The sequence below is a fragment of the Gadus morhua genome, chromosome 12 (genome assembly GCF_902167405.1).
Source record: "Gadus morhua chromosome 12, gadMor3.0, whole genome shotgun sequence".
Classification (NCBI taxonomy): domain Eukaryota; kingdom Metazoa; phylum Chordata; class Actinopteri; order Gadiformes; family Gadidae; genus Gadus; species Gadus morhua.
The window spans coordinates 13441182-13466181 of NC_044059.1; the positions used below are offsets into that span (position 1 = coordinate 13441182).

Genomic DNA, 25000 nt, shown 5'->3' on the forward strand with positions numbered 1-25000 from the left:
GTCTGGCCCTGACGGTATGGTCTGACCAGCTGGGGTGTCAGACCCACGGCCCCCCCATCGTACCCTGAGGGGGGGGGTTGGGGGGGGGTCAGACCCACGGTGGTCAGGGAGGAGGAGGAGGTGCTCACCAAAGTCACAGAGTTTGAGGACGTCTTCAGAGCTGATGAGGAGGTTCTCCGGTTTGATATCTGAGAGAGGGGAGAGGGAGGGGGGAGGAGGGGAGGGAGGGAGGGAGGGGAGGAGGAGAGGTAGATAAGGAGAGGGACAGGAAGAGGGGGGAGGGGAGAGAGGAGGAGAGCATGAGGATGGAATGGAGAAGGGAGGTGGAGCGAGAGAGGAGAGGAAGGGCACAAACACGAGAGAAAAGAGGTCAGTCATTGTAAAACATGACAGATTAACACCACACATGAACCACTCCTCTTCCTACGAGAAGGGACGATGGTAGCCAGTGATGGAGAGGAGGAGAGAGTGTCCTCTGTTCTGGTTCCCCGTGTCGGGGTGTACAGTAATCCGTCTGCAGGCGTGATCTGGGTGTGGGCCAGTGTCTCTGCCAAGAGGCGCTCACACGGCCATCTGCCCGCCACCGCCCTGCCAGCAGAGCTCTGCACGGGGCCCACTCCCTCGCCCTACTATCGTAGCAGGAGATCTAGGCTGCTCCAGCACGGAACGCTAGAACAGCCGGGGCGGCAGGAGCTCAGGAGGCAGAGCGGGTCGGCTGGTCACCGGAAGGTTGGTAGTTGAGTGCCGAGGTGTCCCTGAGCGAGACGCCTCACCCCGACTGCTCCTGACCAGCTGGTTGCCGTCGGTGGGTGAGCGTGAATGAATGGGTGTGGGCATTGCAGAATCCCCTCAATGTAAATGAACCTCCAAGATTGATCTTGTTGTTCCTGGAGAGATCGATTGGTTCTGTGAGCGAACGAGACCTCCTGTCATAGAGGAGGGGCAGGTCATGGAGACGGTGTAGGTCATGGAGGAGGGGCAGGTCATGGAGTGGGTGTAGGTCATGAAGGAGGAGGCGGTCATATAGGAGGTGCTGACTCCCGGTGCCTAACCAACGGGCCAGTTCAGCGTGAGGAGCTATTTCAGAGCGGAGGACGCTTTTAGCAGCGCGGCGTGACGTCTGCTGCAGACGAGGAGGAGAAGGTGAGAGTCGGGGGGAGGGAGGGGGACGCTGGCTCCTCAGGGGGGAGACGGCTCCCCCGACGGAGTACTTCTTCTGCAGGGTCAGCAGAGGGCAGGATGCCCTCGTAGCGGACGTCCTGGACAGGCTATTTGTGGTGTCCACGGGGAGCCCTGTTAACATTATGGGATGCATAACGTCCACGAAATGGCAGAGTAGGCTGCCTGTTCTTAAGACGAAGTCAGCACTGCCAGTTCAGTCCGTACTCGACGCAGGCATTTCCTGAAACACTCCTTTACTACACTCTTCCTCCTCCTTCCCTTCTACTCCCCCTCCTACCCCTCCCCCTCCACTACTCGCGCCCCAGTCCTCCTCCACTTCTACTCCCCCTCCTACTCCTCCTCCTCCAACGGGCAAGGAGGGCGATGATGTCATGTGATGATGTCACGTCATGATGTCACGCCATGATGTCGTGATGATGTCATGTGATGACGTCACGTGATGGCGTCATTACCCCTGTGGACGATGTCGTTCTTGTGGCACCAGTGGATGGCCTTGATGAGCTGGTAGATGTAGCTACGGACCTTCTCTGAGGGCACTCCGTTGGGCAGCTCCTCCAGCAGCTCCAGCATGTTCTGCAACAGCAGCCAACACAACGGGGTACGATGAACCTCAAAGCACAGGATCTGAAGCCAGCCTATACACATCCAGTACAAATACTCCCAATGGCCGCCTTCTCACAGGTTCTACTTGTAACACCGGTAGCCTAGCTATGGAGTCAGTTTCCTGCCATAATTCAAACCTGAAAAAAAAAGTTTCAAAGGCTTGTAAGTCTGGGTTTGAAAACTCAACACCTTGTAATAAAGGTTTTGCAACACTGAAAAAAGAGATTATAACCTGAAAAAAAATAAAACTAAAATTCAAACATCTGTAAACATGATTTTGTGTTCTATTTTATCTTCTTCATCATTTTCACCAACACATTTTCAAAGTTCAAACAATTTCACCAGCGCATTTGCAGAGTTTCAAATCTGGCACTGTTCTAACAGTGTATTTCATTGTTGCCCGGTTTTGAAACCTTGTAAATGGGATTCTGCAAACAGGTGTTCATACATTGAGAAATACGTTTTGAAAGGTTGAATATTTAGTTTTAAAAACTTGTAAAGGTGTACGTTAACGAAATTACAACGTATTTTTTCAGAACTGACTTTTCAGCACCGACTTTTCAGAGATTTGACCACACAGGCGCAAGCTTTGAGTCACGTGAATATTGGCAGTGTTCTGACGCCACTCGTTTTGAAACTCCTAACGGTCGAATCTGAAAACGTTCCTGGGGGCCGGACCATTTAGCTCTAAACCTATTGGTTGCTCTCGGCTGACGTACATTCCAATCACATGTGCCGTTCACCGGGCTGTGCGTGATTGACAGTGCTCTGCCGATGACACAAATAACAAGTGACTTTCGCGGTTGATTTTGATTTCCATTTTCTGGAACCATGGCTGTTTCCCAAAGTGAAGGCTGCAGCCTTGCTAGGACGCGTCCTTGCTAGTCGCGTCCTATGGAGATGAGACTCTGGTTCCAGAAAATGGAAATCAAAATCAACCGCGAAATCAACCCGTTGTTATTCATGTCATCGGCAGAGCACTGTCAATCACGAACAGCCCGGTGAACGGCACATGTGATTGGAATGTACGTAAGACGAGAGCAACCAATAGTTTTAGAGCTAAATGGTCCCGCCCCCAGGAACGTTTTCAGATTCGACTGTCAGGAGTTTCAAAACGAGTGGCGTCAGAACACTGCCAATATTCACGTGACTCAAAGCTTGCGCTCAAATCTCTGAAAAGTCAGTTCTGAAAAAATACGTTGCAATGTCGTAAACGTACACCTTTACAAGTTTTTAAAACTAAGTATTCAACCTTTCAAAACGTATTTCTCAATGTATGAACACCTGTTTGCAGAATCCCATTTACAAGGTTTCAAAACCGGGCAACAATGAAATACACCGTTAGAACAGTGCCAGATTTGAAACTCTGCAAATGCGCTGGTGAAATTGTTTGAACTTTGAAAATGTGTTGCTGAAAATGATGAAGAAGATAAAATAGAACACAAAATCATGTTTACAGATGTTTGAATTTTAGTTTTATTTTTTTTCAGGTTATAATCTCTTTTTTCAGTGTTGCAAAACCTTTTTTACAAGGTGTTGAGTTTTCAAACCCAGACTTACAAGCCTTTGAAACTTTTTTTTTCAGGTTTGAATTATGGCAGGAAACTGACTCCATACCTAGCACGCTCGTTAGCGGTGTATAGCTGGTACTAGCGGCACAGAGAGTGAGACACATTGAGATGGAGCTGAGAGAGTGATGTAAACAATGGACTACAAGGAGTGAGACAGACAGGAGGACACAATGCGTACTCTACCTCCAGGGCCAGTTTTACCTGGATCTGGCTAATGTTGGCGCGTATCTAACCATCTTTGGTAAGCTTGTTTCATGTTTGTCAAGTTTTGTTGCATGCTAGCTTCAGCTCGTTCCTGATATAACTTTGTTTGCCTATTTACGGCACTTAATTTACACGGTTATTGTTTGTTTTTACGTACTGGCACTTGAAAACAGTACTTAGCATTGTGTAGCATCTTATCCTAGCTATCTTTGTTGTATACAGGGATGGGTTAACCTAGTGATGGTTAGTGCTTGGCACCTGGCTCTATGACTATCCTTACTGTACCAACAGAGATGTACTATTTGGACTTTTTCTTCTGACTAATGTACTAGCTTTGTTGTATACGTTGAATGAGCTAACCTACCAATTGTAAATGCTTAGAACTTGTTTCTATAAACATCTTTACTGTACCGACAGCAATATAAGGTTTCTTTCTTCTGACAGATGTAACTTATTGTGAGGCGCTTTGCATAAAAGCGTCTGCTCAATGCCCTGAGTGTGAATGTAATGTAAGTGTGGTTTGGTCCATCAGGTGGTCAGCGAGATGGTCGCTCGACGGTCGGAGAGCCGGTGCAGCAGCGGGGGCCGTGGACGTACCTTCTCCACATACTCGAAGACGAGGTAGAGCTTCCCCCGGCGGCGGAACGCCTCCTTCAGCTCCACGATGTTCTCCTGCTTCAGTGTGCGGAGCATCTTCAGCTCCCGCAGCGTGGTCTCCTTGACCTCCTCATTCTCTGGAGGAGGTCATAGAGGGGGCGGAGGAGGAGGTCACAGAGGAGGAGGAGGAGGAGGAGGTCATAGAGGAGGAGGAGGAAGACACGGAGGAGGAGGTCATTGAGGAGGAGGAGGTCATAGAGGAAGAGGAGGTGATAGAGGAGGAGGAGGTCATGGAGGAGGAGGTTACATCACACATCAGTTGATAAGTGAATTGGTTTATTGATGATTATGATGATGATGATGAGCTTACCTTCGCTGTCCTTGAACTTCTTAATTGCCACGATTTCATTGGTCTCCTGAATGTGAGAGAGAGACAGAGGAGGGCCAATCAGACACCGGCGATAGTGGTCAGGGGTTGTGCTTTGTTCAGTATAGATCACTGCTAATGCTGCTAACCCTTTTGGCTATCAATGCTGTCACCATCACTGCTGTTAACAACACGGTGGACCTGAGTGGTTGCGGACACAACGAGCTTTGTTCACAATGAAGAGACGTTTCCTACGGAGGATCTCTGAGAACTTGGGGAGAGGCAGCCATCGCTGGCCTGCTTCTCTAGCTGCCCTAGTTAGGCCCCGCGGCGCACAGCCCTGCCCTACATTCATCAATGCAGTGAGGGGCTAGCATGGTGGCTGGCATGAGGGCTAGCATGGTGGACAGCATTAGGGTTAGCATGGTGGATAGCATGAGGACTAGCATGGTGGATAGCATTAGGGTTAGCATGGTGGATAGCATGAGGACTAGCATGGTGGATAGCATGAGGGTTAGCATGGTGGACAGAAAGAGGGTTAGCATGGTGGATAGCATTAGGACTAGCATGGTGGATAGCATAAGGGTTAGCATGGTGGATAGCACGAGGGTTAGCATGGTGGACAGCATGAGGGTTAGCATGGTGGATAGCATGAGGACTAGCATGGTGGACAGCATGCGGACTAGTATAATGGCTAGCATGATAACTAGCATGATGGCTAGTATGATGGCTACCACAATGGCTTGCATAATGGTTACATCTTTGCAAGTAAAGTTGGTAGCATGATGGCTGACATCAGAGCTAACATAATTTGCCTTGCTGCTACACTTGTTGCATCTCCCTATGACTCGCTCGTTGCGTCACGTTCCAACCACACGTTCTGCTGCGGAACCGAGCGCCTCTCTGCTGCGCAGGCGGTCTGCGTGACACGATATTTTAAGGAATTCCCTTGTGCGGAGTTGGCCCTGGGAAGCTGTGGGAGAAATCTCCGAGCTGAGTAGATGATTCACTGGGGATGGTTCCTGACGTACGGACCCCCACACCACATGGACTTGCCTGCTATCAAACACAACAAGCACTGGGAGTATTACCAGAGCAGATCCTAACTACCTCAGCTGGAAGCCTTGTACTGCCAAGAGCTAAGAGCAAGCTAAGCTGGATCATCAAAGTCACAACTCTGCTCTGTTTTGGCAGCGCAGTGGTGGAACGAGCACCATGCCGATGTGGGGTAGAATGGGTAGTCTCGGTCTGAGGGTAGTCTAGGTCTGACGGTAGTCAAGGTCTGACTGTAGTCTAGGTCTGACTGTAGTCTAAGTCTGACGGTAGTCTAGGTCTGACTGTAGTCTAGGTCTGAGGGTAGTCTAGGTCTGACTGTAGTCTAGGTCTGACGGTAGTCTAGGTCTGACTGTAGTCTAGGTCTGACTGTAGTCTCAGTCTGAGGGTAGTCTAGGTCTGAGGGTAGTCTAGGTCTGACTGTAGTCTATGTCTGACTGTAGTCTAGGTCTGACTGTAGTCTAGGTCTGACGGTAGTCTAGGTCTGACTGTAGTCTAGGTCTGAGGGTAGTCTAGGTCTGACTGTAGTCCATGTCTGACTGTAGTCTAGGTGTGAGGGTAGTCTAGGTCTGACGGTAGTCTAGGTCTGACTGTAGTCTATGTCTGACTGTAGTCTAGGTCTGACTGTAGTCTAGGTCTGAGGGTAGTCTAGGTCTGAGGGTAGTCTAGGTCTGACTGTAGTCTAGGTCTGAGGGTAGTCTAGGTCTTACTGTAGTCTAGGTCTGACTGTAGTCTAGGTCTGACTGTAGTCTAGGTCTGACTGTAGTCTAGGTCTGAGGGTAGTCTAGGTCTGACTGTAGTCGACGTCTGAGGGTAGTCGACGTCTGAGGGTAGTCTACGCCAGAAGCGATGCCTTCAGGAAGTCTTGTTTTGATGTCCTTGTCCTGATAGTACACATTATTATTATATGATGATCTGGAAACCAGAAGCCTGCAGCTCTTGAAAACAACCCCTCCGTAGTGAACCATTAGAGGAGACTCCGGAGCGTTCCGACTCCAGGATTAGGAAATTCCACATTCCACATTCCTCTCTCAGCCGGGCACCGGCAGCTCTCTGTCTGCAGGTCGTGTTGTTGGGTAAGACGGACTCATGGTAACACTAACACGGTGTTTGTAACTTAATCACGAGTAACAATAACCATGATGGTCCTCAAAACCAGTACAAACCAGTTCCTGGTTTGTTTCTGATTTGGAGCCAGCCTATAAACATCCAAGAAAAATACTCCAATGGCCGCCTTCTCTCGTGTTCTACTTATTTACACCGGTAAACTAGCATGCTAGCCTAGTGATGCTAGCATGTCGTTAGCGGTGTATACCTAGTACCAGCGGCACAGAGAGTGAGACTCATTGAGATCAGAGATAGGCCGAGGGAGTGATGCATTCTATGGAGACAGAGAGTGAGACAGACAGAAGGAGACAGAGACAGGCAGACTTAGATGGAGAGACAGACAGAGACAAACAGACTGTGAGTGAGAAAGAGACAGAGAGACAGACAGATCAACAGGAACAAAGAGACAGTGAGTGAGACAGAGTTACAGAGAGACAGACAGAGATAAACAGGGACAAAGAGACAGTGAGTGAGACAGAGCTACAGAGAGACAGACAGAGATAAACAGGGACAAAGAGACAGTGAGTGAGACAGAGTTACAGAGAGACAGACAGATCAACAGGAACAAAGAGACAGTGAGTGAGACAGAGCTACAGAGAGACAGACAGAGATAAACAGAGACAAAGAGACAGTGAGTGAGACAGAGTTACAGAGAGACAGACAGAGATAAACAGGGACAAAGAGACAGTGAGTGAGACATAGTTACAGAGAGACAGACAGAGATAAACGGGACAAAGAGACAGTGAGTGAGACAGAGTTACAGAGAGTCAGACGGTGGAAGCGACAAGCTGTTGAGCCCAGTCTGTATGACAAGACTTTAGAAAGATCCAGAAATATCCTGTATATACCAGGGGAGGAAAGGGAGGAGAGCATGGTGGTGGGAGGCAGGCCTCTTCCTCCTTCTCCTCCCCCTCCTGCTACTCCTCCTGCTCCTCCCCCTCCTCCTCTTCCCCCCCCCCTCCTCCTCCCCTCCTCCCCCCCCTCCTCCTCCTCCTCCTGCTCCTCCCCCTCCTCCTCCTGCTCCTCCCCCTTCTCCCCATCCTCCTCCTCCCCCCCTCCTCCTCCTCTCCCCCTCCTCCTCCTCCTCCTCCTCCTCCTCCTCCTCCTCCTCCCCCGCTCCCCCTCCTCCTCCTCCTCCTCCTCCCCCTCCTCCTCCTCCTCCCCCTCCTCCTCCCCCTCCTTCTCCTCCTCCCCCCTCCCCCCTCCTCCTCCTCCTCCTCCTCCTATCTGATCATCCGAGGCTGGTAGGAACTGGGTTGAAGGTGACCTGCTTACCACAGCCAGGTATTTACTGTCCCAGTTCTGCTCTGCTGCTGTTTAAAATACCCCCCCTCTCCAGGCCAGCTGGGACGCCCCACCGTGTGCTGGTCTCTAGAGGACCGGAGAGGTACTGCAGGCCAACGGTGTGACGCCACTGGCCTGGTCCTCAGAGGACCGGAGAGGTACTGCAGGCCGACGGTGTGACGCCACTGGCCTGGTCCCCAGAGGACCGGAGAGGTACTGCAGGCCGACGGAACAGGGGGGTTCAGTGAACTGGAGGCCGAGGATGTGACTCTCTCTCTATCAGGCCGGAACAACAAGGGGTCGCTTCACTACCTTTACTGCACTTTACTAGGCTCTAGTGCGGCTCAGTACAGTCCCAAGTGATCCAGTATAGCCCATTATGGTCCAGTTTAATTCAGTAAAGTTTAGCATAGTCCAGTATAGTTTAGTATAGTCCAGTAGGAACAGACTTCAGTATCAACCAGTATAACTAACCCAGTAGGCCTCTTCCTCCTCCATCATATCTCCATCTAGTGTTGGAGAAGAAGGATTCACCTCGTTGACTCGGCCCACGCCCAGAGTTTAGCAGGTTAACATCCTCCAACTCTTTAGTCACAGAGACAAGTGGACCGTGTTTCCTGCTTCCCTCATCCCGTGTGATGGGGCCAGGACGTTTACAGCCGGATCCACAACCTTTATCAATCCCTTGTTTTCTGAACAATATGATCTATGGCCAAAAGGAAAGAGAGAAAGGAAACCAAGCAGGATATCGACCCTGGTATAGATCGGGTCGCCCGGCTCTGACGGGACGGAGTAGTCATTTATCACAGCGCTGCTGTTGTACACTCAGTCTGGAAGATTTATTAATAACCTTCTTTCTTCTCCGCCCTTCGCTGACTTTTACAGCAGTGAGGGTCTGAGAGCTTCATAGCTGTAGGAGGTAAACACCAGAGTCGACTTCAGTTCTGGGTCCGAAACACCCGCTCTCTGTACTGTCTTACCCCTACCTGCTCCTTAATGACCTGTCTCTGTACTGTCTAGCCCCTACCTGCTCCTTAATGACCTGTCTCTGTACTGTCTAACCCCTACCTGCTCCTTAATGACTTGTCTCTGTACTGTCTAACCCCTACCTGCTCCTTAATGACCTGTCTCTGTACTGTCTAACCCCTACCTGCTCCTTAATGACCTGTCTCTGTCCTGTCTAACCCCTACCTGCTCCTTAATGACCTGTCTCTGTACTGTCTAACCCCTACCTGCTCCTTAATGACCTGTCTCTGTACTGTCTAACCCCTACCTGCTCCTTAATGACCTGTCTCTGTACTGTCTTACCCCTACCTGCTCCTTAATGACCTGTCTCTGTACTGTCTTACCCCTACCTGCTCCTTAATGACCTGTCTCTGTACTGTCTAACCCCTACCTGCTCCTTAATGACCTGTCTCTGTACTGTCTAACCCCTACCTGCTCCTTAATGACCTGTCTCTGTACTGTCTAACCCCTACCTGCTCCTTAATGACCTGTCTCTGTACTGTCTTACCCCTACCTGCTCCTTAATGACCTGTCTCTGTACTGTCTAACCCCTACCTGCTCCTTAATGACCTGTCTCTTTACTGTCTTACCCCTACCTGTTCCTTAATGACCTGTCTCTGTACTGTCTTACCCCTACCTGTTCCTTAATGACCCTTTCTCTGTACTATCTAACCCCTACCTGCTCCTTAATGACCTGTCTGTACTGTCTCTAACCCCTACCTGCTCCTTAAAGAGTAATAACATTGATAGAAAACAAAGAGACAACAATTGAAGGCGAACAGGAAGAGATGTGTAGGACACTTCTCTTAAACAAGATAAAATCGTCAATGTGACAGCTACCTAATTATAACATCGAAATTCTCTGTTTTCTGGTTATGAAAGTCTGTGCTAATAAAAGTGATGTAGAACAGTAGCATTCAAACTGGGGACAATGGAGTTGTCATTCAGGCTGAATGAATGATTAGGAAAACACAGCAGTGCAGCGCTGAAGTGCCTTACTGTAACCACGCGCTGCAGAAAGGCTTTGTCACGCTGTAAAGGAGAGGTAATTCATGGATTTATTCATTCATTTCAGACAAAAGATATAAAGACAGGAAACACTTCATTGGTCCAGGAAGGAAGTGAGTTTCCATACTTAAATAGGGGTCAATCAGTTACTGGGATGACTAAAGGTTCCGCCATTGAACACCCTCCTTTCCCCAGCCCGGGCTGCAGTACTCCAAAGTACCCCTAGGGGTACGCATACCCCCGTTTAAAGGCTGTCACATTCTGAACGCTATGTTCAATGAGGGCACACATGAAGAGGTGTGAGGTGATCACTTCATCCAACCATGAAACCAGAGCAGAGGACGTGTGTTTGCGGAGCACAGGGGGACCGCCCCGTAGTCACTCTAATAATCTAGCTCTGATAACATACCTGAAGCCCTTGTGTGTTTTAGATGGTTCACATGGCCGGTTCCACCGTTCTCTGCTGAACAAACAATCCCCGGCCCTGCCACTCAACCCAGGGCCGAGCGGCAGGGAGAGGGAATGTCCTTGACTGATAACGATCGACTCTGCACCCAGTTTGACCGCATAGCCGGCCAACGCAGCAGCACTACATGGAGGCCTCCATCAGGCGGTAGTTTAACATAGAACCTTAGCATTGGAACCTAACCGACAGAGCTAGCCCTTGAACCTTGCTGTGCGGTCACACCAAAAACAGAGTTGCTCAATACCTCGCCCAAGTAGCACGAGTAGAAAATTCGCTTCGCCTTTAGTGTGATCACACCTTTAGTCTCAAGCCCTAGTCTATATCCCTAGCCAAGCACCCTGTCCCTAGAACCCTAGCCCAGAACAATAGCCCTATGTACCTCGCCTTAGAACCCTAACCCTAGCCCAAACAACTAACCTAGAACCCAAGCCCTAAAAGCGTCAATCTAGGCCCATATCCTAGAACCGGCGGGAACCCAATCCAGGTCTGTGGCTCCAGACTGTGCCAGCATGCTGACCTACTTACTAAAGCTTTGTCTCTCTCAAGCAGAATGTAGGCTCCTGCAGACACCCAGTAAGACACTCTCACTGCACGGCAAGACGCTGTGTTGTGTAGTTCAACTCTGCAGTTTAACCGTGACAGGACAGGGTCAAACACGGTCCTGCAGACACCCAGATAGACTCACTGCACGGCAAGACGCTGTGTTGTGCAGTTCAACTCTGACAGGACAGGGTCAACCCCTCCCAGAGTTCCCAGTCTCCATCAGCCATGCTGACCACAATGTCGCTCACAGACAGAGAACAGAGAACAGAGAACGCAGAACAGAGAAGAGAGAACAGAGAACGCAGAACAGAGCGTCTCGTGCCGTGGGTTTTTATTTAGCGTTTCATTTGGAGGAGCTAATTGTGGCGCTGGCGTCGTCAGAGTGTCATCTCTCTGCTAATTGCTGGATGCGCGGCGGCGGCGTGAAGCATAACATTAGCGTCTCTTGCTAGCGGTTGGCTAGTCACAACCTCCGTGCCTCTCCCTGTGTTGTGACCCGGGCTGCACTGAGAGCCGGGATTATGGCTCTGAGATGACGACCGCATGACAGGCCTAGAGCAGAGACCTAGAGGCCTAGAGCAGAGACCTAGAGTAGAGACCTAGAGACCTAGAGTAGAGACCTAGAGCAGAGACCTAGAGCAGAGACCTAGAGGCCTAGAGCAGAGACCTAGAGTAGAGACCTGGAGTAGAGACCTAGAGACCTAGAGCAGAGACCTAGAGTAGAGACCTAGAGCAGAGACCTAGAGTAGAGACCTAGAGCAGAGACCTAGACTAGATACCTAGAGTAGAGACCTAGAGTAGAGACCTAAAGTAGAGACCTAGAGTAGAGACCTAGAGTAGAGACCTAGAGACCTAGAGTAGAGACCTAGAGTAGAGACCTAGAGTAGAGACCAGATGAGAGGAGAGTTGATTAGAGACCAGTAGATAATAGACCAGTAGGGACCAGTAGATAATAGACCAGTAGGGACCAGTAGATAATAGACCAGTTGATAATAGACCAGTAGATAATAGACCAGTAGGGACCAGTAGATAATAGACCAGTAGGGACCAGTAGATAATAGACCAGTAGAGACCAGTAGATAATAGACCAGTTGATAATAGACCAGGAGAGACCAGAAGATAATAGACCAGTAGGGACCAGTAGATAATAGACCAGTAGAGACCAGTAGATAATAGACCAGTTGATAATAGACCAGGAGAGACCAGTAGATAATAGACCAGTAGGGACCAGTAGATAATAGACCAGTAGGGACCAGTAGATAATAGACCAGTAGAGACCAGTAGATAATAGACCAGTAGAGACCAGTAGATAATAGACCAGTAGGGACCAGCAAGTGAGGTAACAGCGGAGACTGTCAGAGACAGACCACTATAGAGATGAGTAGATTGGGGATAGATGGTTATGTGTAGTGATAGATAGTGAATGTAGAGCACTGATAGATCTAAAGAGCAGTGATAATAATAATAATAATAATAATAAATTTAATTTATAGTGCCCTTTTCATCCGAAGATCTCAAAGGGCTACAGGTTAAAAACAAAAATAAAAATAAAAAGGGGGTTTTAAAAACATCTAAGAGTGCGAGCCAAAGGTTTTTTTAAAAAGAAATGTTTTAAGACCTTTTTTAAAACAATCAGTGGATTGTGGTGCCCTCAAGGTGTCAGGGAGGGCATTCCACAGGCGTGGGGCGGCAACACTGAAGGCCCTATCTCTGATAGACAGTGTAGAGTGGTGATAGACAGTGTAGAGTGGTGATAGACAGTGTAGGGCGGTGATAGACAGTGTAGGGCGGTGATAGACAGTGTAGAGTGGTGATAGACAGTGTAAAGCGGTGATAGACAGTGCAGAGCAGTGATAGACAGTGTAGAGCGGTGATAGACAGTGTAGAGCGGTGATAGACAGTGTAGGGTGGTGATAGACAGTGTAGAGCAGTGATAGACAGTGTAGAGTGGTAATAGACAGTGTAGAGTGGTAATAGACAGTGTAGAGCGGTGATAGACAGTGTAGAGGGGTTGATAGACAGTGTAGAGCGGTGATAGACAGTGTAGAGCGGTAATAGACAGTGTAGAGCGGTGATAGACAGTGTAGAGTGGTGATAGACAGTGTAGAGTGGTGATAGACAGTTTAGAGTGGTGATAGATAGACAGGTATAGAGTACTGCAAGAATGGTTGATTCTTGAAGGTCAGGACTATTTTCATCTTCAAGTGCATATGTGACGTGTGTGTGTGTGTGTGTGTGTGTGTGTGTGTGTGTGTGTGTGTGTGTGTGTGTGTGTGGTGGGCAGGGTGATTAGAGGTCTTTTTGCTGCCAACCGCCCTTTGTTTAAAACTGCACAGCTGCCTCTTCCTCCCACCTCTGTGTGCGTGAGTGTGTGCTTGTGTGTTTGTGTGGTGGCGTTTGTTTGTGTGCGTGCCACTTTGTTTTTGAGTGAGTATGTGTGTGTGTATGTGTGCGTGCGTGCGCGTGTTTGTGTGTGTGCGTTCGTGTATGTTTGTGCGTATGCCACTATGTTTTTGAGTGTGTGTGTGTGTGTGTGTGGGTGGGTGTGAGTGTGTACCTCTATGTGTGTGTGTGTGTTTCTCTATCATTCGGTTCATTCTCAGACTCTATTCTGGCCCTCGTGGGTTAATTAACATCCTCTAAATGTGCTATTAACTAGTTTAATGAACAGGTTGCAACCACATCCCAGTGACATGTATAAATAGCACTCCATCCACCGAGCGATCCACACGCACCCCAGCAGGGCACGCACACACACAAATGAAGGATAGATATATATATATAGGGGTACGGGTCGGCCTAGCGGGTCGCTAGTTTGAACCCCTGCACCCAGCGGCTGAGGCGCGGTGTCCTTGAGCAAGGCACCTCGCTCTGACTGCTCCTGACGAGCTGGCTGTCGCCCTGCGTGGCTGACTCCACCGCCGGGGGGTGGACGTGTGCATGAGAGGGAGTCGCTCTGGATAAAAGAGTCTGCTAAATGCCCTCGATGTAATGTATGTATATCCTCTATATATATAGAGAGAAACTCCTCTGGGATCGTTAGGGATGGTGGGAAACGTTTGACTCCTAGCTTAAAGGTTAGGGGCTCGATCCCAAAGAGTCCACCGCCTACCTGTAGACCTCCTGCAGATGACCCCTGACCCCTACCTACCTCTAGGCCTCCTAGAGCTAGATGACCCCTGACCCCTACCCCCCCCCCCCCCCCTCCCCGCCACCACCGCACCCCCCCACCAGCTGCCGGAGAGCACAGCGGCGAGGAACAGGAATATGAAACATAACTGAGCACACGTACCTTGTGTCTGCACTTCAGGACCACCCCATAGGCTCCTGGAACACACAACACCAGACGTTAGACTCATCACAGATACAGACTCATCCCTTGTACAGGTACACACCCTGATGTACGTGTACTCTAGACCGGTGGTTCCCAGTACCCCCTTCACCGGCACATTTTGGTGTTTCTGGATGCGCCTCCTTTTTCAGATTCTTCTTTCTCCATGTTTTCAGATTTACATTTCAACCACTTGTCCATTGTCTCGGTTTTCTATTGTCTAGCTTTAAGAATTCAAACTTGCTCAGGGTGAAAAGAAAATTATAGTTTTTTTTTTTTTTTTCATTTTTTATTTATGAGGACCCCCGGCAGTACTCCGGCAGTAACCCTAGGGGTACAGGTATCCCCATCTGAGAACCACTGACCTAGACTGGACATTAACAACAACAACCCATCCACTGCCACCTGACCTGGACATCTCCTTTCATTAGACCAATCCTTTCATTGGACCAATGAAAGGAGAGAGAAGCGACGGGTCGTTGAGGGTGAGGGGGCGGGTCTAAGCAGATCGTTAGGCGGTCACCAATGATCTGCTGACCTGGTTGAGCTCTGACCGTCCGCCCCTCTGAGCGCGCTGCTGTTCACTGAGGTGCTCCTCAACAGGCTGCGACCGGAGACTGTAATTACTGAGTGGGCTTCACATCGCTGCTGCAGCCAAATGACCACAGGTCTATACTGATGAGCAGAGCATATGTATTTATATATAGATATATTTAGTATATGTATAGAGATATATATCAACCTGTGATTTATTTAAAGAGTTAAAGCTAACGCTAGCTGTTAAAGCTAATGCTGGCTAGTTGATAGTGGCCAGAGCTATCACTCTGGCCACTATCCCCTGGCTAATACATAGCTAGCATTAGCTTTGATGTTAGCGTCGCAGAAAGCTTCTAAAAGCCCATAAGAAATCATTGGGCGCATTTAACTGTCACACACTATCTCCCGATGTATATAGTATTGTAGTTTTTCTGAGGTCTAATTTTGAAGGTGCAGATATTGCTCGGTTACCAGCAAACACTCACAGCGGTGAATGACCTCGTTATGCGAGGAAGAGGAAGTCACGAGGAAGAGGAAGGATGGCTCACCTTCACCTACGATCCCAAGGACTTCAAACTTATTCATCACATCACCGATGGCGGGGAACTTCATGAAACTAAAAGACGTCGGGCAGGAGGAGGAGAAGGAGGAGGGGGAGGTGGGGGAGAGGAGTGAGGAGTGGAGGTGGAGGGGGAGGGGGAGGGGGAGGAGGAGGAGGAGGAGGAGGAGGAGGAGGAGGGAGAGGAGGGGGAGGGGGAGGTGGAGGAGGAGGACGGGGAGGTGGGGGAGGGGGAGGTGGGGGAAAGGAGTGAGGTGGAGGAGGAGGAGGAGGAGGGGGGGGGAGGGGTTAGGGGTGGAGGTGGAGGAGGAGGAGGGGGGGAGAGGAGTGAGGTGTAGAGGTGGAGGAGGAGGAGGAGGAGGAGGAGGAGGACGGGGGGGAGGGGTTAGGGGTGGAGGTGGAGGAGGAGGAGGGGGGGAGAGGAGTGAGCTGTAGAGGTGGAGGAGGGGGTGGAGGAGTTAGATGTAGAAGGTGCCAGAAGAGGTCAAAGAGGTCCCAGTGATGCGGAGGAGGTGGAGGAGGTGGAGGAGGAGGTGGAGGAGGTGGAGGAGGTGGAGGAGGAGGTGGAGGAGGTGGAGGAGGAGCAGGAGGAGGTGTATGTCCCGGCTAGAAGGCGGCGTGGACGGCCCAGTGGCGTGGTCCGGGGAGGGGCCGGCTCCCTGAAGACCTCCTCACGGGGCCCATGGTGGCGTCCCGGTCCGTCCTGCACCAAACACCACAGGGTTAGCGGGGTGAGGGGTCAGGGGTCAGGGTGAGGGGTCAAGGTGAGGGGGTCTGGATGGGGGGTAAGGGTCAGGGTGGGGGGTCAGGCTGAAGGCTTTCATCAACCGAGCTGTGGGAACGGCTTCACGTTGGTGACCTATGACCTGTTTCACGTTGTCTGACCTCATGGCTATTGGTGAAGGCCAGCTCCGGACGTTAATGATTACAGGCTGTAGGCCAACACTGCTGATTGAAGGCACTGTCCAAGCCAATACTACTATAACGAGTACCTTAATAAGATACTACTACAGTACATAACACAGGAATAAACGACTCATAACCACCACGCACACCTGATCTGGTACTTGTGATGCGAGACCTTTAGAGGCAAAACAAGGGTATGAACACATGAATACCGAGACATTGGATTAACCCACGCGTGACGCTGGAAGCTGTGCTGACGACGCTCACACCAAGGCCTCCGTACTCCGTTCACCTCTCTGTGGGCACCGGGGCGGGGGGGGGGGGGGGGGGGGGTAGCAGCTCCAGCCTGTTGCTGACTGCTACCTTTCTGATCAATTCAATTTAAATTCAGTTGTATCTGTGTAGCCCTTAATCACCGGTACAGTCTCAGAGGGCTTAACAGGCCCCGTGTTTATGACCCCCCCCCCCCTGGCGCTTGCCCCCCAGAGGGCAAGAGAGAAGTCCCTTAATTAGCAAAGAGGAAATGGAGGAGTGCCATGGGTGCTGTAATTGACATTCAAGCAAAACATTTTAAATCGGTGATGGGGTGCTGGCCGGTTAACTGGTTAACCCCTATCGCTGACCTCTCACCTCCACTGGTCTCTGTCGCCACTCAGGGCAACCTTTAGCATGCCGAAGGTAAAGCTAACATAATCCAAACAAGAATGCTGTGTTGTGCTTCAAACAGTAACCATGCCAACACTGCCTTAACACTGCCCTTATCTACTTCCAGTATGTTCCCTTTGAACTGCCTGTTGGATAGTGAGTTTTTTTTTTGTTTTAATTGGACACAGCTATGGATAATACATTATGTCTTTATGAGCAGAGTGACTCATTCCCACTCAGATGTATGTTTCCTGAGTCGGCCCCATAAGCTGCCTGAGAGGAGGAATTATGTAAGTGTGTTTATGAAAAAACGAACTCCGAAAGTCTCTGTGTGGAACATGTTTAAGGATTATTGACCGAATAATGTAACCCTGTTGCTTTTGGTCACACGCACGCACGCACGCACGCACGCACGCACACACACACACACACACACACACACACACACACACACACACACACACACACACACACACACACACACACACACACACACGCGCACATGTGTGTGTGTGTGTGTGAATTTCTAAATTCTTCATTGTTGACATGACACTCGAAGGTGTTTGCAAACGAAGGTGTGTTTGTGCGTGTGTGTGTGTGTGTGTGTGTGTGTGTGTGTGTGTGTGTGTGTGTGTGTGTGTGTGTGTGTGTGTGTGTGTGTGTGTGTGTGTGTGTGTGCGTGTGTGTGTACATGCGCACACAAGCTGCCTCCACATTGCAGCTGCACGCATGTCCAAAGCAGAGGATAAAAACAAGCCAATAAACAAAACACATCAAGTCATGCTTTCCTTCTAACGACCACAGCTCTGTACATCCACACAGGTAGTCCGGCCTCTGAGCTGCTGAACTAGTTTCAAGACAGCCAACACAGAGCCAACGGGTCTATCTGAAGGCGTAAAACCGCACATAACACCAAACAACCACCCCGAAACCCTCAGGATGTTTAATTACCTTGCATTAAACATCCTGATCCCAACAGTCACCATAGCCCCCACTGTGGCGCGCCGTCAGGTGGACAGCAGTCCGTTGTTATGCACAGAGAAAAACACACACACTCACTTACTGTTGTGCAGGAGAAGATGCGTCTCCGTCTCCACCCACCAGTGCAGATCTGCTGCGCTGCGCACTGAGACGCGCAGTAACCGAACCCCGCTGCAGGCACGGCGCCTGGCAACGGGGGCTTTGATTGACGTGCCGGGCGTCCAATGTTGTGTCATTACAGGTGCGTAATGGGAACGCCCTCTCTTAGTGAGCCAATGGGAAGGGAGGAGGGAAACCAGGGATCCCAGTTTGCTGCATGAGTGTTGTGACACGATTGTGGCCGTTTTGTAAATTACATAATTTAAGAAGTTCACAGCCACCCTCATGTAAATGTCACTGCAATATACATGTCAATGAATGTAAATTATCATTCAATCAACCTGTGTCAATATGTTGAGAAGTTTAAATTAAATATACTCCGATTTCTTATGATCTAAAAAGAACAAATTGTTGCATATAGGCTGTGGTTTATCATTTGAATCTGTCAATAGCATAAAATTATCCCTTAGGTATGCTTCGTTTATGATGTTTTAGAAAAGGAAATGACAGGAGGGATGTAGGGTGTTGTTTAATCTTAAAGCTTAACATCATCAAACTTTGCAACGACTCCTTGCAACAAGCCAACGTCTGTAGGACGTGGGAAAGATATATTTATATGAATATATACTATAATATCTGTATGGAATTTCTATATTATAATATTACTATAATATGTATAATCATAGAATAGAATAGATTCATATAATAATAATGTTATTATTATTATTATTATTATAATAATAATGTTATTATTATTATTATTATTATTATTATCGTTATTATTATTATTATTATATTATTATTATTAAATTATTACATATATATTATAATATACATGTATATGTACATTTATGTGAAAGTCAACTATAAAATAGTTTAGCTGTTAAAAGGTGATCTTTTCCTTTAGATAAACTTTGTCCTCATTCTTCTGCTTGGATCTGGCGCCACCTGTTGTACAAACCAATCCATGGCAATAATAAACTGTTCATATTATAATATATAATAATGATAATAATTTATTATAATTAATAATTATATGCTATATATTATAATTAATAATTATATATTCTATTATTTGTATGATTATTTTATATAATTAATAAATCATTTTTATGAATAACATGTGCAAGCACTGGACGACAGGGTTCAGAGATGTTTAAAACCCTATAGGGATTTAAACATCCGATAATTAATTGAGTTGAAATGTTTTTGATGGGATGGTTAAGGGCGTTTCAATTCAATTCAATTCAATTCAATTCAATTCAATTCAATGTTTTCTGAATACATAGTTATCTTTAAACAAAATACATGCATGTAAATTATTTTCAATCAACATATCAATATGTTGAAAAGCTTAAACATAGCTTCATAGTGTTGCCTATAGGCTATGTTTTATACCTCATCAGAATCTGTAAATAGTAGAATACTGTCCCATTGGTAGTGACCGCATAATATAAACTTTTTTCATATTTATTATTGTGGTCTTTTCCCATCCATCTACCAGAAGGCTTAAAACACTCCCCAAAGAATCAAGAAAACAAAATGTCGACAAGCAAGATAATAATAATAAATAATATTATAATATTATTTATACTTTTAAAACCAAAGATAGTTATTTATAGTCACACATAAGTCATTCTTTTTAATGAGCTATTATATAGACATATAAACACACACAACAAACACACAAGACACACACACACACACACACACACACACACACACACACACACACACACACACACACACACACACACACACACACACCCACGCACACCATGTTTCATATCCCACATGACGTGAACGTACCATCATATTTTCCTGTACCTACAGTCTATGATACACACATACATACACACATACGAGGACGAAGAAGAGCGCGAGACGTGAGTTATTTAACGATTTTTCGTGCGCCTACGAACTTTCGGGGAAAATACGAACATTCGTAAGTCGAAGCGATACATCTTGAGACAGTGTGTGACAGTTAAATACGACACGACGGTTGTTTATGTGCTTCTAGTAAGTCTTCTGAGGCGCTAACATGAAAGCTAACGCTAGCTAGTTATTAGCCAGGGGCTATTGGCCAGAGTGCTAACTCTTGGCTGATGCTAACTAGCTAGTATTAGCTTTAAGTCAGCTTTTCAGCCAAGTCTGTTATGAACACCTCAGTGTGTAATAAACTAACTCATATTACTATAAACAAACCACAGGTTCTGTGATGAGAGCTAGTAATGAGACGTTCAAGTGCGAGGGTGATCGTGGTTTATTTGCGTGATAAAACAACACGACATAAAAAGTCCTCTAAAAAAGTTATCAGCCGAATCTATTTGTGTCTTTTTTATTTTTGTGTATATTCTTAGAAACAAAAGTGGAAATGAAAAAGATGTGTCTTTTTGAATGTGAAACCAAATTCAATTTCAATAAATTAACTGGCGAATAACTTTTTATTTTATTAGGATTCAACACACATTTAATCCCAGTAAATATGGTGGTTTTCAAATTAATTGACAATATTAACTTTCCTTAGTTTCACTGCCCAAGCTTGTAAACATATATATATATTTTTTTTTCTATTTTTAAAATCCGCCATTCAGTGACATACTACCTCAATATCTGTAACTTAAACAACCTAATCAGCAATGGAGGAAGAGGAATAGACTTTGCAATGGGATTTCCCTATAACTAATCAGCCCACACACACACACACACACACACACACACACACACACACACACACACACACACACACACACACACACACACACACACACACACACACACACACACACACCCCTTTGTACAGGCTGTATGAGCTCTGTATTGTTTGTTTCATGTGAAGACTAGTTGATGAATGAATGCTTTAAAGTTTAAGCCCTAATAAGATAAGATAAGATATATGTATTTGTCAGGAGTACAACGAAATTCAGTGCACTCATGTACTGGTCTCATTTAAAAAAATAAAAGTAACATAATAAATAGTAAATAAATAAAAAAGAAATACATTCAGCATTTCGTTCACTCACTACATTCATGTCGTCATACACTATACCGTTAACGTTAATGAAGTGACATGGTCTTGGTTTTGAGACTAACTAAATGTGTGTCTGTGGACTGTGTTGTTCGATTGGCCCGAAATGCAGAAAAAGATGGACTGAGAGCAGATGAAATTAATCCACTGAAGACGCCAGTGTGGGAGCACCTTGGTCCAGCGTACACAAAGGAGCCATTCAGGTGGAGGGCGGGCAGGTGAGTCAGAGGAACGTTCACCGTATGTGACGGGGCTGGTACATTGGGACGTAGCATCAAATGACCGCCGCAATAAAGGATTGTCATAAAATGTTCCTGTTTAAACATCCCACGCTGACGGCCAATGGCCAGTAATACTATCATGTTGCTATGTTAGAGTTGGACGGAGAGACGGATGGATGGGTTGAATGACGGGTGGATGGAAGAATAGACGGGTTGAATGATAGGTGGATGGATGCAGGGATGGAGTGATGGATGGATGTAAATAGAGAGAGAAGCACTGATTCACACAGGGCTTTAATACTAAGGGGTTGTGTATGATGTGAACCGCTAGACCTCTAGGTCACGGGTCATTCCTTCATGGGCTCTCTCGTCCTCCTTCCAGGTCAGCAGGTATCCTCTCGTAGAGCCCTGGCCTGCGACAGTCTGTCCCCCTGACGGACGAACCCCTGGGGCCCGCCGCCATGGGCAAACCATCGCTGAAGGGTGAGCAGGCCGGCCCCCCGAAGGCCCAGCAGCACCGCATGAATCAGCCAGGCTTACATTCACATCCACACTGCGGGCGCTTAGCCGACGCTTTGACCCACAGCGACTTACAATAAGGACATTCGTCACAAGAAAGATAAACCACAATATATCGCTGTCAGTACAGTAAGGATGTTCATAGGACCAAGTGCCAAGCACTAACTATCACTAGGTTAACCCATTGCCCGTACACAACAGAGAGAGCTAGGAAAAGTGGCTGCACCATGCTAAGTTCTATTTTTAAGTGGCAGGACGAACAACATCCAATATGTATGTCGCTTAGCTCCTCCAGGGGAATTCACTTTGATTTAACGCTGGGCCCATGCATCATCCATCACCCGCATGTTTCAAGCTGTGCGTCCTCTGATGAGAACATGTTGGAGACTTACTGGCAGTTCAGTTTATCAGAGGATCCGGCGTCAGACGAGATTGTGATCCGTCTCTGAGGCTAGCTTTGGTTCTTGTGTTTTCAAGTCTTGACAAGAAGTGCGGTGAGGAGGATTGGACAGCAGCTTTTAACTTCTAGAGCTTGTGGATGATTGATCTTGGACATGTGACAGTTCAGGAATGTCTGTGTGATTTCATCTCGAACTACGGTCATGGAATCCCAATCATTTAGTCTAAAGTGAAACGTAAAGCTTAAATGATTTGTATTGTAAAGTTGGTTGCTGTAAGTTACGACAACATCTTCAACGTGAAATACAGTTTGAATAATTAAATTGAGCACAAATGACTCTGAGGTGAAATCTTACTGGATATGTGGAAATAGATGACCAATTCCACTGGGTCATTGCGTATCACATTATGTTATAATCCATGTTATATTAATAACTCTCTTCATTTACGTTTCAGACCAAAAAGAAGCTGCGAAGGACAAGATGGGGAGGCCAAACCCTGCAGCCACTAAAGGTTGTTCTGCACCATGGATGATCTACTATGGGGACATAGTAGATCATACTCCCAAACACCATCCGTACTCTAGGTCCTCAAACACCATCCATCTTCTAGGTCCTCAAACACCATCCATATTCTAGGTCCTCAAACACCATCCATCTTCTAGGTCCTCAAACACCATCCATCTTCTAGGTCCTCAAACACCATCCATTTTCTAGGTCCTCAATCATCCAACACCCACATGGTTGGTTGAGATGTTTCAGGTCTCAGTCTCCTGGTTAGTTGAGATGTTTCAGGTCTCAGTCTCCTGGTTGGTTGAGATGTTTCAGGTCTCCGTCTCCTGGTTGGTTGAGATGTTTCAGGACTCTGTCTCCTGGTTGGTTGACATGTTTCAGGACTCTGTCTCCTGGTTGGTTGAGATGTTTCAGGACTCTGTCTCCTGGTTGGTTGAGATGCTTCATGGTGTCCTCTCCTGGTTGGTTGATATGCTTCATGGTGTCCTCTCCTGGTTGGTTGAGATGCTTCATGGTGTCCTCTCCTGGTTGGTTGAGATGTTTCATGGTGTCCTCTCCTGGTTGGTTGAGATGCTTCATGGTGTCCTCTCCTGGTTGGTTGAGATCCTCTCCTGGTTGGTTGAGATGCTTCATGGTGTCCTCTCCTGGTTGGATGAGATGCTTCATGGTGTCCTCTCCTGGTTGGTTGAGATGCTTCATGGTGTCCTCTCCTGGTTGGTTGAGATGCTTCATGGTGTCCTCTCCTGGTTGGTTGAGATGCTTCATGGTGTCCTCTCCTGGTTGGTTGAGGTGCTTCATGGTGTCCTCTCCTGGTTGCTTGAGATGCTTCATGGTGTCCTCTCCTGGTTGGATGAGATGCTTCATAGTGTCCTCTCCTGGTTGGTTGAGGTGCTTCATGGTGTCCTCTCTTGGTTGGTTGAGGTGCTTCATGGTGTCCTCTCCTGGTTGGATGAGATGCTTCATGGTGTCCTCTCCTGGTTGGTTGAGGTGCTTCATGGTGTCCTCTCTTGGTTGGTTGAGGTGCTTCATGGTGTCCTCTCCTGGTTGGTTGAGGTGCTTCATGGTGTCCTCTCTTTCTTCAGATACCTTCAGCTGGGAGCAGTACTTGAAAGAAACATCATCCACTCCAGCTCCTCCAAGCTTCTTCCGCCAGGTATGCAGAAATACAGGCCTTCACTACAGGCCTTCACTACAGGCCTTCACTACAAGCCTTCACTACAGGCCTTCACTACAGGCCTTCACTACAGCTGTTCACTACAGGCCTCACTACAGGCCTTCACTACAGGCCTTCACTACAGGCCTTCACTACAGGCCTTCACTACAGGCCTTCACTACAGGCCTTCACTACAGGCCTTCACTACAGGCCTTCACTACAGGCCTCCACTACAGCTGTTCACCACAGGCCTTCACCACAGGCCTTCACCACAGGCCTTCACTACAGGCCTTCACTACAGGCCTTCACTACAGCTGTTCACTACAGGCCTTCACTACAGGCCTTCACTACAGGCCTTCACTACAGGCCTTCATTACAGGCCTTCACTACAGGCCTTCACTACAGGCCTTCACTACAGGCCTTCACTACAGGCCTTCACTACAGGCCTTCACTACAGGCCTTCACTACAGGCCTTCACTACAGGCCTTCACTACAGGCCTTCACCACAGGCCTTCACCACAGGCCTTCACTACAGGCCTTCACTACAGCTGTTCACTACAGGCCTTCACTACAGACCTTCACTACAGGCCTTCACTACAGGCCTTCATTACAGGCCTTCATTACAGGCCTTCACTACAGGCCTCCACTACAGCTGTTCACTACAGGTGCACTACACTACAGGTTAGAAAGTACAGAGACAGGTCATTAAGGAGGGGGTAGGGGTTAGACAGTACAGAGACAGGTCATTAAGGAGCGGGTAGGGGTTAGACAGTAAAGAGACAGGTCATTAAGGAGGGGGTAGGGGTTAGACGGTACAGAGACAGGTCATTAAGGAGCGGGTAGGGGTTAGACGGTACAGAGACAGGTCATTAAGGAGCAGGTAGGGGTTAGACGGTACAGAGACAGGTCATTAAGGAGCAGGTAGGGGTTAGACGGTACAGAGACAGGTCATTAAGGAGCAGGTAGGGGTTAGACGGTACAGAGACAGGTCATTAATGAGCAGGTAGGGGTTAGACGGTACAGAGACAGGTCATTAAGGAGCAGGTAGGGGTTAGACAGTACAGAGACAGGTCATTAAGGAGCAGGTAGGGGTTAGACAGTACAGAGACAGGTCATTAAG

The 25000-nt window shown here is 47.8% G+C and overlaps 2 protein-coding genes across 5 annotated transcripts in view; one reads left to right on the forward strand and one right to left on the reverse strand.

Moving 5' to 3' along the window:
- Positions 1-15583, reverse strand: part of LOC115555336 (cyclin-dependent kinase-like 5) — a 27776-nt gene extending 12193 nt beyond the window's left edge. For both annotated transcript variants that reach the window (XM_030372148.1, XM_030372147.1), the window contains exons 1-6: positions 15407-15583; positions 14283-14317; positions 4528-4573; positions 4158-4294; positions 1635-1755; positions 129-188 (exon numbers count right to left, since the gene is read on the reverse strand). In XM_030372148.1, the coding sequence (XP_030228008.1) occupies positions 129-188; positions 1635-1755; positions 4158-4294; positions 4528-4573; positions 14283-14317; positions 15407-15470 (463 nt within the window). In that variant the 5' untranslated portion in view covers positions 15471-15583. The remainder of the gene's footprint in view (positions 1-128; positions 189-1634; positions 1756-4157; positions 4295-4527; positions 4574-14282; positions 14318-15406) is intronic.
- A 4199-nt stretch (positions 15584-19782) lies between these two features.
- The window catches only part of LOC115555339 (sex comb on midleg-like protein 2), a 16144-nt gene continuing 10926 nt past the window's right edge, over positions 19783-25000 (forward strand). For 2 of the 3 annotated variants that reach the window (XM_030372151.1, XM_030372153.1), the window contains exons 1-5: positions 19783-19934; positions 21189-21294; positions 21680-21780; positions 22672-22728; positions 23810-23880. In XM_030372151.1, coding sequence (XP_030228011.1) covers positions 21759-21780; positions 22672-22728; positions 23810-23880 — 150 coding nt within the window. In that variant the 5' untranslated portion in view covers positions 19783-19934; positions 21189-21294; positions 21680-21758. Of the gene's footprint in view, positions 19994-21188; positions 21295-21679; positions 21781-22671; positions 22729-23809; positions 23881-25000 lie in introns of all 3 variants that reach the window. The other variant, XM_030372152.1, reaches the window with a different exon arrangement.